This window comes from Triticum aestivum, chromosome 5B (genome assembly GCF_018294505.1).
Source record: "Triticum aestivum cultivar Chinese Spring chromosome 5B, IWGSC CS RefSeq v2.1, whole genome shotgun sequence".
Lineage (NCBI taxonomy): Eukaryota > Viridiplantae > Streptophyta > Magnoliopsida > Poales > Poaceae > Triticum > Triticum aestivum.
Genome location: NC_057807.1, coordinates 535,870,121 through 535,883,132, shown reverse-complemented (window position 1 = coordinate 535,883,132; position 13,012 = coordinate 535,870,121). Strand labels below are relative to the sequence as shown.

At 46.5% G+C, this 13,012-nt stretch overlaps 1 protein-coding gene across 1 annotated transcript in view; it reads right to left on the bottom strand.

The window, feature by feature from the left end:
- Positions 1-12,540, bottom strand: part of LOC123114979 (BTB/POZ and MATH domain-containing protein 2-like) — a 37,171-nt gene extending 24,631 nt beyond the window's left edge. Inside the window, exon 1 of the mRNA XM_044536313.1 lies at positions 12,252-12,540. Within this exon, the coding sequence (XP_044392248.1) occupies positions 12,252-12,492 (241 nt within the window). The 5' untranslated portion in view covers positions 12,493-12,540. The remainder of the gene's footprint in view (positions 1-12,251) is intronic.
- Between the last annotated feature and the right edge of the window lie 472 nt (positions 12,541-13,012).

The window sequence follows — 13,012 nt, the reverse complement described above, 5'->3', positions numbered from 1 at the left end:
TTCATGAAGTATCCCTTCTTGCCTTTTCCCTTCTTGAAACTAGTGGTTTCATTAACCATCAACAATTGATGCTCCTACTTGACTTCTACTTTTGCGGTGTCAAACATCGCGAATGCTTCAAGGATCATCATATCTATCCCTGATATGTTATAGTTCATCACGAAGCTCTAGCAGCTTGGTGGCAATGACTTTGGAGAAACATCACTATCTCATCTGGAAGATCAACTCCCACTCGATTCAAGTGATTGTTGCACTCAGACAATCTGAGCACAAGCTCAACGATTGAGCTTTTCTCCCTTAGTTTGCAGGCTAAAAAAATCGTCGGAGGTCTTATACCTCTTGACGTGGGCACGAGCCTGAAATCCCAATTTAAGCCCTTGAAACATCTCATATGTTCCGCGATGTTTCAAAAACGTCGTTGGTGCCTCAATTCTAAACCGTTTCACTGAACTATCACGTAGTTATCTAAACATGTATGTCCGATGTTCGCAACATCCACAAACGACGTTTGGGGTTCAGCACACTGAGCGGTGCATTAAGGACATAAGCTTTCTACTATCCGCATAATCGCTACTATCAACTTTCAACTATATTTTCTCTAGGAACATATCTAAACAGTGGAACTAAAGCGCGAGCTTACGACATAATTTGCAAAGATCTTTTGACTATGTTCAGGATAATTAAGTTCATCTTATGGACTCCCACTCAGATACACATCCCTCTAGTCATCTAAGTGATTACATGATCCGAGTCAACTAGGCCGTGTTCGATCATCACGTGAGACGGACTAGTCATCATCGGTGAACATCTTCATTTTGATCGTATCTACTGTACGACTCATGCTCGACCTTTCGGTCTCTTGTGTTCTGAGGCCATGTCTGTACATGCTAGGCTCGTCAAGTCAACCTAAGTGTTTCGCGTGTGTAAATCTGGCTTACACCCGTTGTATGTGAATGTAAGAATCTATCACACCCGATCATCACGTGGTGCTTCAAAACGACGAACTTTCGCAACGGTGCACAGTTAGGGGGAACACTTTCTTGAAATTTTAATGAGGGATCATCTTATTTACTATTGTCGTTCTAAGCAAATAAGATGCATAAACATGATAAACATCACATGCAATCAAAAAGTGACATGATTTGGCCAATATCATTTTGCTCCTTTTGATCTCCATCTTCGGGGCTCCATGATCATCATCGTCACCGGCATGACACCATGATCTCCATCATCGTGTCTCCATGAAGTTGTCTCGCCAACTTATTACTTCTACTACTATGGCTACCAGTTAGCAATAAAGTAAAGTAATTACATGGCGTTGTACAATGACACGCAGGTCATACAATAAATAAAGACAACTCCTATGGCTCCTGTCGGTTGTCATACTCATCGACATGCAAGTCGTCATTCCTATTACAAGAACATGATCAATCTCATACATCACATATCATTCATCACATTCTTCTTGGCCATATCACATCACATAGCATACCCTGCAAAAACAAGTTAGACGTCCTCTAAGATGTTTGCATGTTTTGCGTGGCTGCTATGGGTTTCTAGAAAGAATGTTTCTTACCTACGCAAAAACCACAACGTGATATGTCAATTGCTATTTACCCTTCATAAGGACCCTTTTCATCGAATCCGATCCGACTAAAGTGGGAGAGACTGGCACCCGCTAGCCACCTTATGCAACAAGTGCATGTTAGTCGGTGGAACCTGTCTCACGTAAGAGTACGTTTAAGGTCGATCTGGGCCACTTCATCCCACGATGCTGCCGAATCAAGATTGGACTAGTAACGGTAAGAATATTGAACAAAATCAACGCCCACAACTACTTTGTGTTCTACTCGTGCAAAGAATCTACGCAATAGACCTAGCTCATGATACCACTGTTGGGGAACGTAGCAGAAATTCAAAATTTTCCTACGAGTTACCAAGATCTATCTATGTAGAGACTAGCAACGAGGGGAAGGAGAGTGCATCTACATACCCTTGTAGATTGCTAAGCGGAAGCGTTCAAGAGAACGGGGTTGAAGGAGTCGTACTCGTCGTGATCCAAATCACCAGAGATCCTAGTGCCGAACGGACGGCACCTTCGCGTTCAACACACGTACAGCCTGGTGACGTCTCCCATGCCTTGATCCAGCAAGGAGAGAGGGAGAGGATGAGGAAGACTCCATCCAGCAGCAGCACAACGGCGTGGTGGTGATGGAGGAGCGTGGCAATCCTGCAGGGCTTCGACAAGCACCGCGCGCAGGAGAGGAGTACTTGGGAGAGGGGGAGGGCTACTTTTGGTGCGGCTGCCCTCCCACCCCTCCAGTATTTAAAGGTGGGGGGAAGAGGGGGCTGGCCCCCCTAGATCTCATCTATGGTTGGGGGCGGCGGCCAAGGGGGGAGGAGTGCCTCCCAAGTCAAGTGGAGGCCCTTCCCCTTAGGGTTTCCCCTTCCCATGCGCATGGGCCTTGGGGGGGCTGGTGCCCCTGGCCCGTTAAGGCTAGGGCGCCCCCTACAGCCCATGCTACTGTATTGGATGTGGTGGAACAATTTCCGGACCTCCTGACCCCTCCGGAATCCTCCGGAACCTTCTGGAAGCTTCCCGGTACAATACCGGAAAAACCTGAACTTTTCCCGGAACCCGAACAACAACTTTCCATATATAAATCTTTACCTCCGGACCATTCTGGAACTCCTCGTGACGTTCGGGATCTCATCCGGGACTCCGAACAACATTCGGTAACCACATACAAACTTCCTTTATAACCCTAGCGTCATCGAACCTTAAGTGTGTAGACCCTACGGGTTCGGGAACCATGCAGACATGACCGAGACGTTCTCCGGTCAATAACCAACAGCGGGATCTGGATACCCATGTTGGCTCCCACATGTTCCACGATGATCTCATCGGATGAACCACGATGTCAAGGACTCAATCGATCCCGTATTCAATTCCCTTTGTCTAACGGTATAGTACTTGGCCGAGATTCGATCGTCGGTATGCTGATACCTTGTTCAATCTCGTTACCGGAAAGTCTCTTTACTTGTTCCATAACACATCATCCCGCGATCAACTCTTTGATCACATTGTGCACATTGTGATGATGTCCTACCGAGTGGGCCCAGAGATACCTCTCTGTCACATGGAGTGACAAATCCCAGTCTTGATTCGTGCCAACCCAACAGACACTTTCGGAGATACCTGTAGTGCACCTTTATAGCCACCCAGTTACATTGTGACGTTTGGTACACCCAAAGCATTCCTACGGTATCCGGGAGTTGCACAATCTTATGGTCTAAGGAAATGATACTTGACATTAGAAAAGCTTTAGCATACGAACTACACGATCTTTGTGCTAGGCTTTGGATTGGGTCTTGTCCATCACATCATTCTCCTAATGATGTGATCCCGTTATCAACGACATCCAATGTCCATTGTCAGGAAACCATAACCATCTATTGATCAACGAGCTAGTCAACTAGAGGCTTACTAGGGACATGGTGTTGTCTATGTACCCACACATGTATCTGAGTTTCCTATCAATACAATTATAGCATGGATAATAAACGATTATTATGAACAAGGAAATATAATAGTAACTAATTTATTATTGCCTCTAGGGCATATTTCCAACACCCGGTTGGTGGCATGAACCGGGACTAAAGGGGGGGCATTGGTCCCGGTTGGTGCCACGAACCGGGACCAATGCCACCCTTTGGTCCCGGTTCGTGCCGGGACCAATGCCACCCTTTGGTCTCGGTTCGTGGCACCAACCGGGACCGATGGCCTTACACAGCGGCGTGGTGGTGGGAGTTTAGTCCCACCTCGCTAGTTGAGAGCGTCGACCACCTGCTTATAAGCACTGCTGCCTCCTCTCTCTCGAACTCCTCTGAACTGCAGGCCTATGGGCCTAATCTGACACTGCTTTGCCTGTGGGCCTGCTGGGCCTTCTGCGGGCCTGAATCCTGGCCCGTGGGGGCCTAGTAGGAGGCAATTTTTTTGTTTTTTTTTACTTATTGTTACTATTTTTATTTTTTTCCAGTTTTTTTGTTTTGTTTTCTGAATTATTTATTTTCTTTTGTTTTTTGCTTTATTTTTTAATTCTTTTTGCTTTTAGTTTTAGAAAAGTTATAAACTTTCTATTAGTGCCATTAGTTTTCAAATTTGAAAACACTTTTTTTTGTTTTTTTCTTGCTTTATTTATTTTATTTTGTTTCTACTTACAACAAAATACTTATTGTTGCTATTTTTTTTTCAGTTTTTTGTTTTGTTTTCTGCATTATTTATTTTCTTTTGTTTTTTGCCTTATTTTTTAATTCCTTTTTGCTTTTAGTTTTAGAAAAGTTATAAACTTTCTGTTAGTGCCATTAGTTTTCAAATTTGAAAACACTTTTTTGTTTTTTTTGTTTTCTTTGTTGCTTTATTTGTTTTATTTTGTTTCTACTTACAACAAAATACTTATTGTTTCTATTTTTATTTTGTTTCCAGTTTTTTTTGCATTATTTATTTTCTTTTGTTTTTTGCTTTATTTTTTAATTCTTTTTTGCTTTTAGGTCAGCAAAATTATAAACTTTCTATTAGTGCCATTAGTTTTAGAAAAATTATAAACTTTCTGTTAGTGCCATTAGTTTTCAAATTTGAATAGTTAAAATTTGAATTCTTTGAAATTTGTGTGAATCACAAGTTTGTGATTAACTTTACTAAAAAATGAACACAGATGCGCCTATAGAGAAAATTCAACCTAAATTCATAATAAATTTCTATGAATTTCAGAGAAATTCACTATGAATTTAGGTCAAATTCCCTGTATAGGGGCAACTATTTTCACCTTGAGAGGAGCTCAACAAGGCAGAGAGGGACGGGCTTATAAACCGGTGTGAGCGCCCTTCGGTTGGCGAGGTGGGACTAAACTCTGAGCGCAACGAGGATCAACCCTTTAGTCCCGGTTTGTGGCACAAACTGGGACTAATGGTCATGGGCCAGGGGCGAGGCGCATTGGTCCCGGTTCATGCGTGGAACCGGGACCAAAAGGTCCAGACGAACCGGGACCAATGGCCCACGTGGCTGCCCTCTTGAGAGTGTTCTTGGTGAGAACATAGTTGACAAGGAGCGAGCCGGGATTAATGGTATTACGAGGGCCGAACCATAAGACATTAAAGCATTTCAAATAAACTCTGAAGAAGTTGAAAGTTGGCATGGTATCATAATTTCACCCACATAGCATGTGCATGTACAAAACGCACAATGGTATCATACTCGTCTGTTACAAAGTTGGCATGATATCATCATAATAGTTGCGGGAGAAAGTCTTCACTTTTTCTTTGCTTGTGTCATTTGCTTACTGCGCCGTAACCATGGATAATCTTCATCGTTTATCAGGATGCTTGGGTCAGCCTTGACTTTGAAGGGAGGAATTTCATGAAACTTTTCATAATCTTCAGACATGTCTATCTTGCCCTCCACTCCCACGATGTTCCTTTTTGCTGAAAGAACTATGTGGCGCTTTGGCTCATCGTATGATGTATTCGCTTCCTTATCTTTTCTTTTTCTTGGTCTGGTAGACATGTCCTTCACATAGATAACATGTGCCACATCATTGGCTAGGACGAACTGTTCGTCAGTGTACCCAAGATTTTTCAGATCCATTGTTGTCATTCCGTACTGTGGGTCTACCTGTACCCCGCCTCCTGACAGATTGACCCATTTGCACTTAAACAAAGGGACCTTAAAATCATGTCCGTAGTCAAGTTCCCATATGTCCACTATGTAACCATAATATGTGTCATTTCCCCTCTCGCTTGTTGCATCAAAGCGGACACCGCTGTTTTGGTTGGTGCTCTTTTGATCTTGGTCAATCGTGTAAAATGTATTCCCATTTATCTTGTATCCTTTGTAAATCAATACAGTCCAAGATGGTCCCCTTGACAACAAGTACAACTCATCACAAACAGTGTTGTCACCTCTGAGATGTGTTTCCAACCAACTGCTGAAAGTCCTGATGTGTTCACATGTAATCCAGTCGTCACACTGCTCCGGGTGTTTGGAGCGCAGACTGTTCTTGTGTTCATCAACATACGGGGTCATCAAGGTAGAGTTCTATAGAATTGTGTAGTGTGCTTGAGACCAAGAATATCCATCACTGCATATTATTGAGTCCCTTCCAAGCGTGCCTTTTCCAGTCAGTCTCCCCTCATACCGCGATTTAGGGAGACCTATCTTCTTAAGGCCAGGAATGAAGTCAACACAAAACCCGATGACATCCTCTGTTTGATGGCCCATGGAGATGCTTCCTTCTGGCCTAGCACGGTTACGGACATATTTCTTTAGGACTCCCATGAACCTCTCAAAGGGGGGCATATTGTGTAGAAATACGGGCCCCAGAATGACAATCTCGTCGACTAGATGAACTAGGACGTGCGTCATGATATTGAAGAAGGATGGTGGGAACACCAGCTTGAAACTAACAAGACATTGCGCCACATCACTCCTTAGCCTTGGTATGATTTCTGGATCGATCACCTTCTGAGAGATTGCATTTAGGAATGCACATAGCTTCACAATGGCTAATCGGACGTTTTCCGGTAGAAGCCCCCTCAATGCAACCGGAAGCAGTTGTGTCATAATCACGTGGCAGTCATGAGACTTTAGGTTCTGGAACTTTTTCTCTGGCATATTTATTATTCCCTTTATATTCGATGAGAAGCCAGTCAGGACCTTCATACTGAGCAGGCATTCAAAGAAGATTTCTTTCTCTTCTTTCGTAAGAGCGTAGCTGGCAGGTGTTGGGGAACGTAGTAATTTAAAAAAATTCCTACGCACACGCAAGATCATGGTGATGCATAGCAACGAGAGGGGGAGTTTATCTTCATACCCTTGAAGATCGCTAAGCGGAAGCGTTTATCAATGCGATTGATGTAGTCGTACGTCTTCACGATCCGACCGATCCAAGTACCGAACGCATGGCACCTCCGAGTTCTGCACACGTTCAGCTCGATGACGTCCTCGCCTTCTCGATCCAGCAAGACGGGCGAAGTAGTAGATGAGTTCCGGCAGCACGACAGCGTGGTGACGGTGTTGGTGAAGGATAATCTCCGCAGGGCTTCGCCTAAGCACTACGGAAACTATGACGGAGCATAACCTAGAGGGGACGGGGTTGCCGACAAACGGCTTGGTGTTTCTTGATGTGTCTTTGGTGCTAGCCCTGCCCCTCTATTTATATGTTGAGCCTTGGGGTCGAAACTTGGAGTAAAAGCCTCCACAAAGTCGGTTTCACCCAAAAGGCAAGAGTCCTTCTCGGACTCTAGGGCTAGACGCCAGGGACCCTGGCGTCTGGCCCCTGGACTCTGCAAAACTTCCTTTTGCGCTTTCCAAAAACCCTGTGGGCTTTCCCCTTTGGCCCAAATAACGTGTTCTCGTACCCAAACATTTCGGGAAACATCCGGAACCCCTTCCAGTGAATTTCGGAACCCTTTCGGAGATCAAACACTATTATCCCATATATCAAACTTTATCTCCGGACCATTCCGGAGTTCCTCGTCATGTCCATGATCTCATCCGGGACTCCGAACAACTTCCGGTTACCAACATACATAACTCATATAATACTATATCGTCAATGAAATGTTAAGCGTGCGGACCCTACGGGTTCGAGAACTATATAGACATGACCGAGACACATTTCCGGTCAATAACCAATAGCGGGACCTGGATGCCCATGTTGGCTCCCACATATTCTACGAAGATCTTTATCGGTCAAACCGCATAACAACATATGTTGTTCCCTTTGTCATCGGTATGTTACTTGCCCGAGATTCGATCGTCGGTATCTCAATACCTAGTTCAATCTCGTTATCGGCAAGTCTCTTTACTCGTTACGTAATGCATCAATCCGTAACTAACTCTTTAGCTACATTGCTTGCAAGGCTTATAGTGATGTGCATTACCGAGAGGGCCCACAGATACCTCTTCGACAATCAGAGTGACAAAACCTAATCTCAAAATACGCCAACTCAACATGTACCTTTGGAGACACCTATAGAGCTCCTTTATAATCACCCAGTTACGTTGTGACGTTTGGTAGCACACAAAGTGTTCCTCCAGTAAACGTGAGTTGCATAATCTCATAGTTGTAGAAACATGTATAAGTCATGAAGAAAGCAATAGCAACATACTAAACGATCAAGTGCTAAGCTAATGAAATGTGTCATGTCAATCACATCATTCTCCTAATGATGTGATCCCGTTAATCAAATGAAAACTCATGTCTATGGTTAGGAAACATAACCATCTTTGATTAATGAGCTAGTCAAGTAGAGGCATACTAGTGACATTAAGTTTGTCTATGTATTCACACATGTATCATGTTTCCGGTTAATACAATTCTAGCATGAATAATAAACATTTATCATGATATAAGGAAATAAATAATAACTTTATTATTGCCTCTAGGGCATATTTCCTTCAGCAGGACCTTCATACTGCTTCGGAGGCATGCCGTCTTTTTCGTGCAAACGTTGCAGGTCCTCCCGTGCCTCAGGTGTATCTTTTGTCTTTCCATACACGCCCAAGAAGCCTAGCAGGTTCACGCAAAGGTTCTTCGTCACGTGCATCACGTCGATTGAAGAGAGGACCTCTAGGTCTTTCCAGTAGGGTAGGTCCCAAAATATAGATATCTTCTTCCACATGGGTGCGTGTCCGTCAGCGTCATTCGGAACAGCTAGTGCACCGGGACCTTTTCCAAAGATTACGTGTAAATCATTGACCATAGCAAGTACGTGATCACTGGTATGCATGGCGGGCTTCTTCCGGTGATCTGCCTCGCCTTTGAAATGCTTTTCTTTCTTTCGACATTGACGGTTGGTCGGAAGAAATCGACGATGGCCCAGGTACACATTCTTCCTGCAGCTTCCCAGGTATATACTATCGGTGTCAAGTAAACAGTGCGTGCATGCGTGGTATCCCTTGTTTGTCTGTCCTGAAAGGTCACTGAGAGCCGGCCAATCGTTGATGGTCACGAATAGCAATGCCTTTAGGTCAAATTCCTCCTGTTTGTGCTCATCCCACGTACGTACACCGTTTCCATTCCACAGTTGTAAAAGTTCTTCAACTAATGGCCTTAGGTACACATCAATGTCGTTGCCGGGTTGCTTAGGGCCTTGGATGAGAACTGACATCATAATGAACTTCCGCTTCATGCACATCCAAGGAGGAAGGTTATACATACATAGAGTCACGGGCCAGGTGTTGTGATTGCTACTCTGCTCCCCGAAAGGATTATTGCCATCTGCACTTAAAGCAAACCATACGTTCCTTGGGTCACTTGCAAACTCATCCCAGTACTTTCTCTCGATTTTTCTTCACTGCGACCCGTCAGCGGGTGCTCTCAACTTCCCGTCTTTCTTACGGTCCTCACTGTACCATCGCATCAACTTGGCATGCTCTCCGTTTCTGAACAGACGTTTCAACCTGGTATTATAGGAGCATACCACATCACCTTCGCAGGAACCCTCTTCCTGGGTGGCTCGCCGTCAACATCACCAGGGTCATCTCGTCTGATCTTATACCGTAATGCACCGCATACCGGGCATGCATTCAGATCCTTGTACGCACTGCGGTAGATGATGCAGTCATTAGGGCATGCATGTATCTTCTGCACCTCCAATCCTAGAGGGCATACGACCTTCTTTGCTGCGTATGTACTGTCGGGCAATTCGTTATTCTTTGGAAGCTTCTTCTTCAATATTTTCAGTACCTTCTCAAATCCTTTGTCACGCACAGCATTCTCTGCCTTCCACTGCAGTAATTCCAGTATGGTACCGAGCTTTGTCTTGCCATCTTCGCAATTGGGGTACAACCCTTTTTTGTGATCCTCTAACATGCGATCGAACTTCAGCTTTTCCTTTTGACTTTCGCATTGCGTCCTTGCATCGACAATGACCCGGCGGAGATCATCATCATCGGGCACATCGTCTGGTTCCTCTTGATCTTCAGCAGCTTCGCCCGTTGCAGCATCATCGTGCACATCGTCTGGTTCCTCTTGATGTTCAGTAGCATCACCGTATTCAGGGGGCACATAGTTGTCATCGTACTCTTCTTCTTCGCCGTCTTCCATCATAACCCCTATTTCTCCGTGCCTCGTCCAAACATTATAGTGTGGCATGAAACCCTTGTAAAGCAGGTGGGTGTGAAGGATTTTCCGGTCAGAGTAAGACTTCGTATTCCCACATATAGGGCATGGACAACACATAAAACCATTCTGCTTGTTTGCCTCAGCCACTTCGAGAAAATCATGCACGCCCTTAATGTACTCGGAGGTGTGTCTGTCACCGTACATCCATTGCCGGTTCATCTGTGTGTATTATATATAATTAAGTGTGTCAAAAACCATTACAGAACATCATGAATAGATAATTAAGTGACCAAATTAATAGAGTTTCATCATCACATTAAAACCAAAGTACATACATAGTTCTCATCTAACAACATAAAGCTCTGCAGAGCATCTAAATTAATTAAACCATACATTGAAACTATGTAAAACATTTCAATGCGAAAACAAATGCGATCATAATCGCAACCAAGGTAACAACTGATCCAACGGCATAATGATACCAAGCCTTGGTATGAATGACATATTTTCTAATCTTTCTAATCTTCAAGCGCATTGCATCCATCTTGCTCTTGTGATCATCGACGACATCCGCAACATGCAACTCCAATATCATCTTCTCCTCCTAAATTTTTCTTATTTTTTCCTTCAAGAAATTGTTTTCTTCTGCAACTAAATTTAACCTATCGACAATAGGGTCGGTTAGAATTTCCGGTTCAACAACCTCCTAGATAAATAAAATCTATGTCACGTTGGTCGGCATAATTGTCATAAACAATAAATGAATCAATAGTTATGAAAAGATAATATATACCACATCCGAATCATAGACAGGACGAGGGCCGACGGGGGCGGATACCAAAACCACCGCACTGTATAAGATGCAATAATAAAAGTAAGAAAATAATACAAGTATCTATCTAAACATACAAGAATATTTTTCCTTTCAGAAAGAAGATAAGAACAAGAGGCTCACCACGGTGGTGCCGGCGATGAAATCGAGGTGAGTGATCGACTGTGGTGAAGACGGGGACGGGGCGTGATGGACCGCTAAACCTAGACAAATATTGAGGAAAATGGAGAAAGCTTAAGTAATGTGGCTTGGGCATTCCATCGAACACCTTGTGTGCATAGGAGGTGAGCTAGAGCATCACCAAGCCCTCTCCCCCTCGGCGGCCAGAAAAAAAAGCAGTGTGCTCTGCTCTTACGCGAGGGGGTATATATAGGCACATCATTGGTCCCGGTTGGTGGCATGAACCGGGACCAAAGGCTGCCTTTGGTCCCGGTTCATGCCACCAACCGGGACCAATGGTGGTGGGCCAGGAGCGAGGCCCATTGGTCCCGGTTCGTCCCACCAACCGGGACCAAAAGGTCCAGACGAACCGGGACCAATGGCCCACGTGGCCTGGCCGGCCACCGGGGCTCACCAACCGGGTCCAATGCCCCATGGGTCCCGGTTCTAGACTGAACCGGGACTAATGGGCTGACCCGACCTGGACCTTTGCCCCCTTTTCTACTAGTGAGAGAATGACGCGGGAGCGCCAGCGCCGCTCACCGTGGTTAGGGCTTTCACCCGGGAGGCTAGAGGAAGGTGGGTGGAGGGAGTCAGACCTGACAAACGCCTCCAAGGAGGAAGAATGGTGCCCTCGGGCGCCGCCGCCGTGGCGGCCAGCCATGGCCGCCCATGGATTTCTCTTGGTCTGGCTCCACACCACCACCCCACCCGCAGCATGGAGACCGAAGATCAAAGAAGAACGCCGACCCAGGCCAGAGGGGAGGGATCGCACCACGTCGGAGAATGCAAGGGACGCCAGATCTGGTGCCGCCGACCGCCAGGACCGCGCCAAGTCCACGCCCACCGGATCCCCACCGCCCTCGCGGCCAGGGACACCGCCACCACGCCCGCGCCACCGCTCGCTGCAGAGCCGGTGGTACCACTCCGACCGAGGCCGCTGCCCCAGATCCCGTGGCTCCCTGCGAAAAGCAGAGCAGCAGATGCCCCGCTGCCACCTTCCTCGGTGGCGCCAAGGGCTTGCCCGGCGGCGGCGAGGGGTGAGAGACGGGAAGGGGAGGACTCTGCGGCGATTTAGGGTTTCGCCCCCGAGACGCCCTGGAAGGGCGGCGCGGGGGTCTGACTGCAGCTGTCGGCGCAGCTTGGCTTGTCACCGTTAGGGAAGTACCGGATGTACCACTCGTGATCTCCTACGATGAAAGGACGCGAGTTGATGCTCTGGCCGGTGGGTGTCGCTCTCTTGGTGGCGGTGTAGTCTTGGACCGCGAGTAGGTGGTACCCATAATCCGCGTTGGTGTCGGTCAACAACTCGGCGCAAGGGCACAGCTCGCCGGTGCCGGAGACGACAGAAACACCGGTGAAGGACGCCGACATGGCGAGTGTGCGAGTTGATTCCGGCGAGACGCACAAGCAGACACAACAAAGGCCGCTGGATCGCCTCGCTGGCAAGCAAACTCACGTTCAATCTGGGAGTAGATAAGAAACGGTGATTAATTCTAATTATAGTGCGAGCCGGACACTGTTTGAAGAACCTCCGTCGGTAACGGAGAGAAAAAGACAGAACCAAATTCAAATAGAAAGAGGAAAGACCGACCGTTTCTGTCTTGGACACGGGCACAGATGCACAATAAAAGCAGACGTACCCCGTGGCCTGGACGTAGATTCAGCTGGAGATCAACCACACAACCAGACAGAGAAAGTAGCAATGCCGGGCCAGCGGCGCACGCGCACGAAGACCATGCCGGCGGCGTCCGTGGGCTGGTCGTCGCTGCCCCCCCGACCTCGTCCGCTGCGTTGGGGAAATCTTCCTCTCCGCCGGTGACGTGGACTCCTACATGACCTTCCGTGCCGTGTGTCGCAGCTGGCGTGCCGCCACCGATGAACCGTGCGGGCT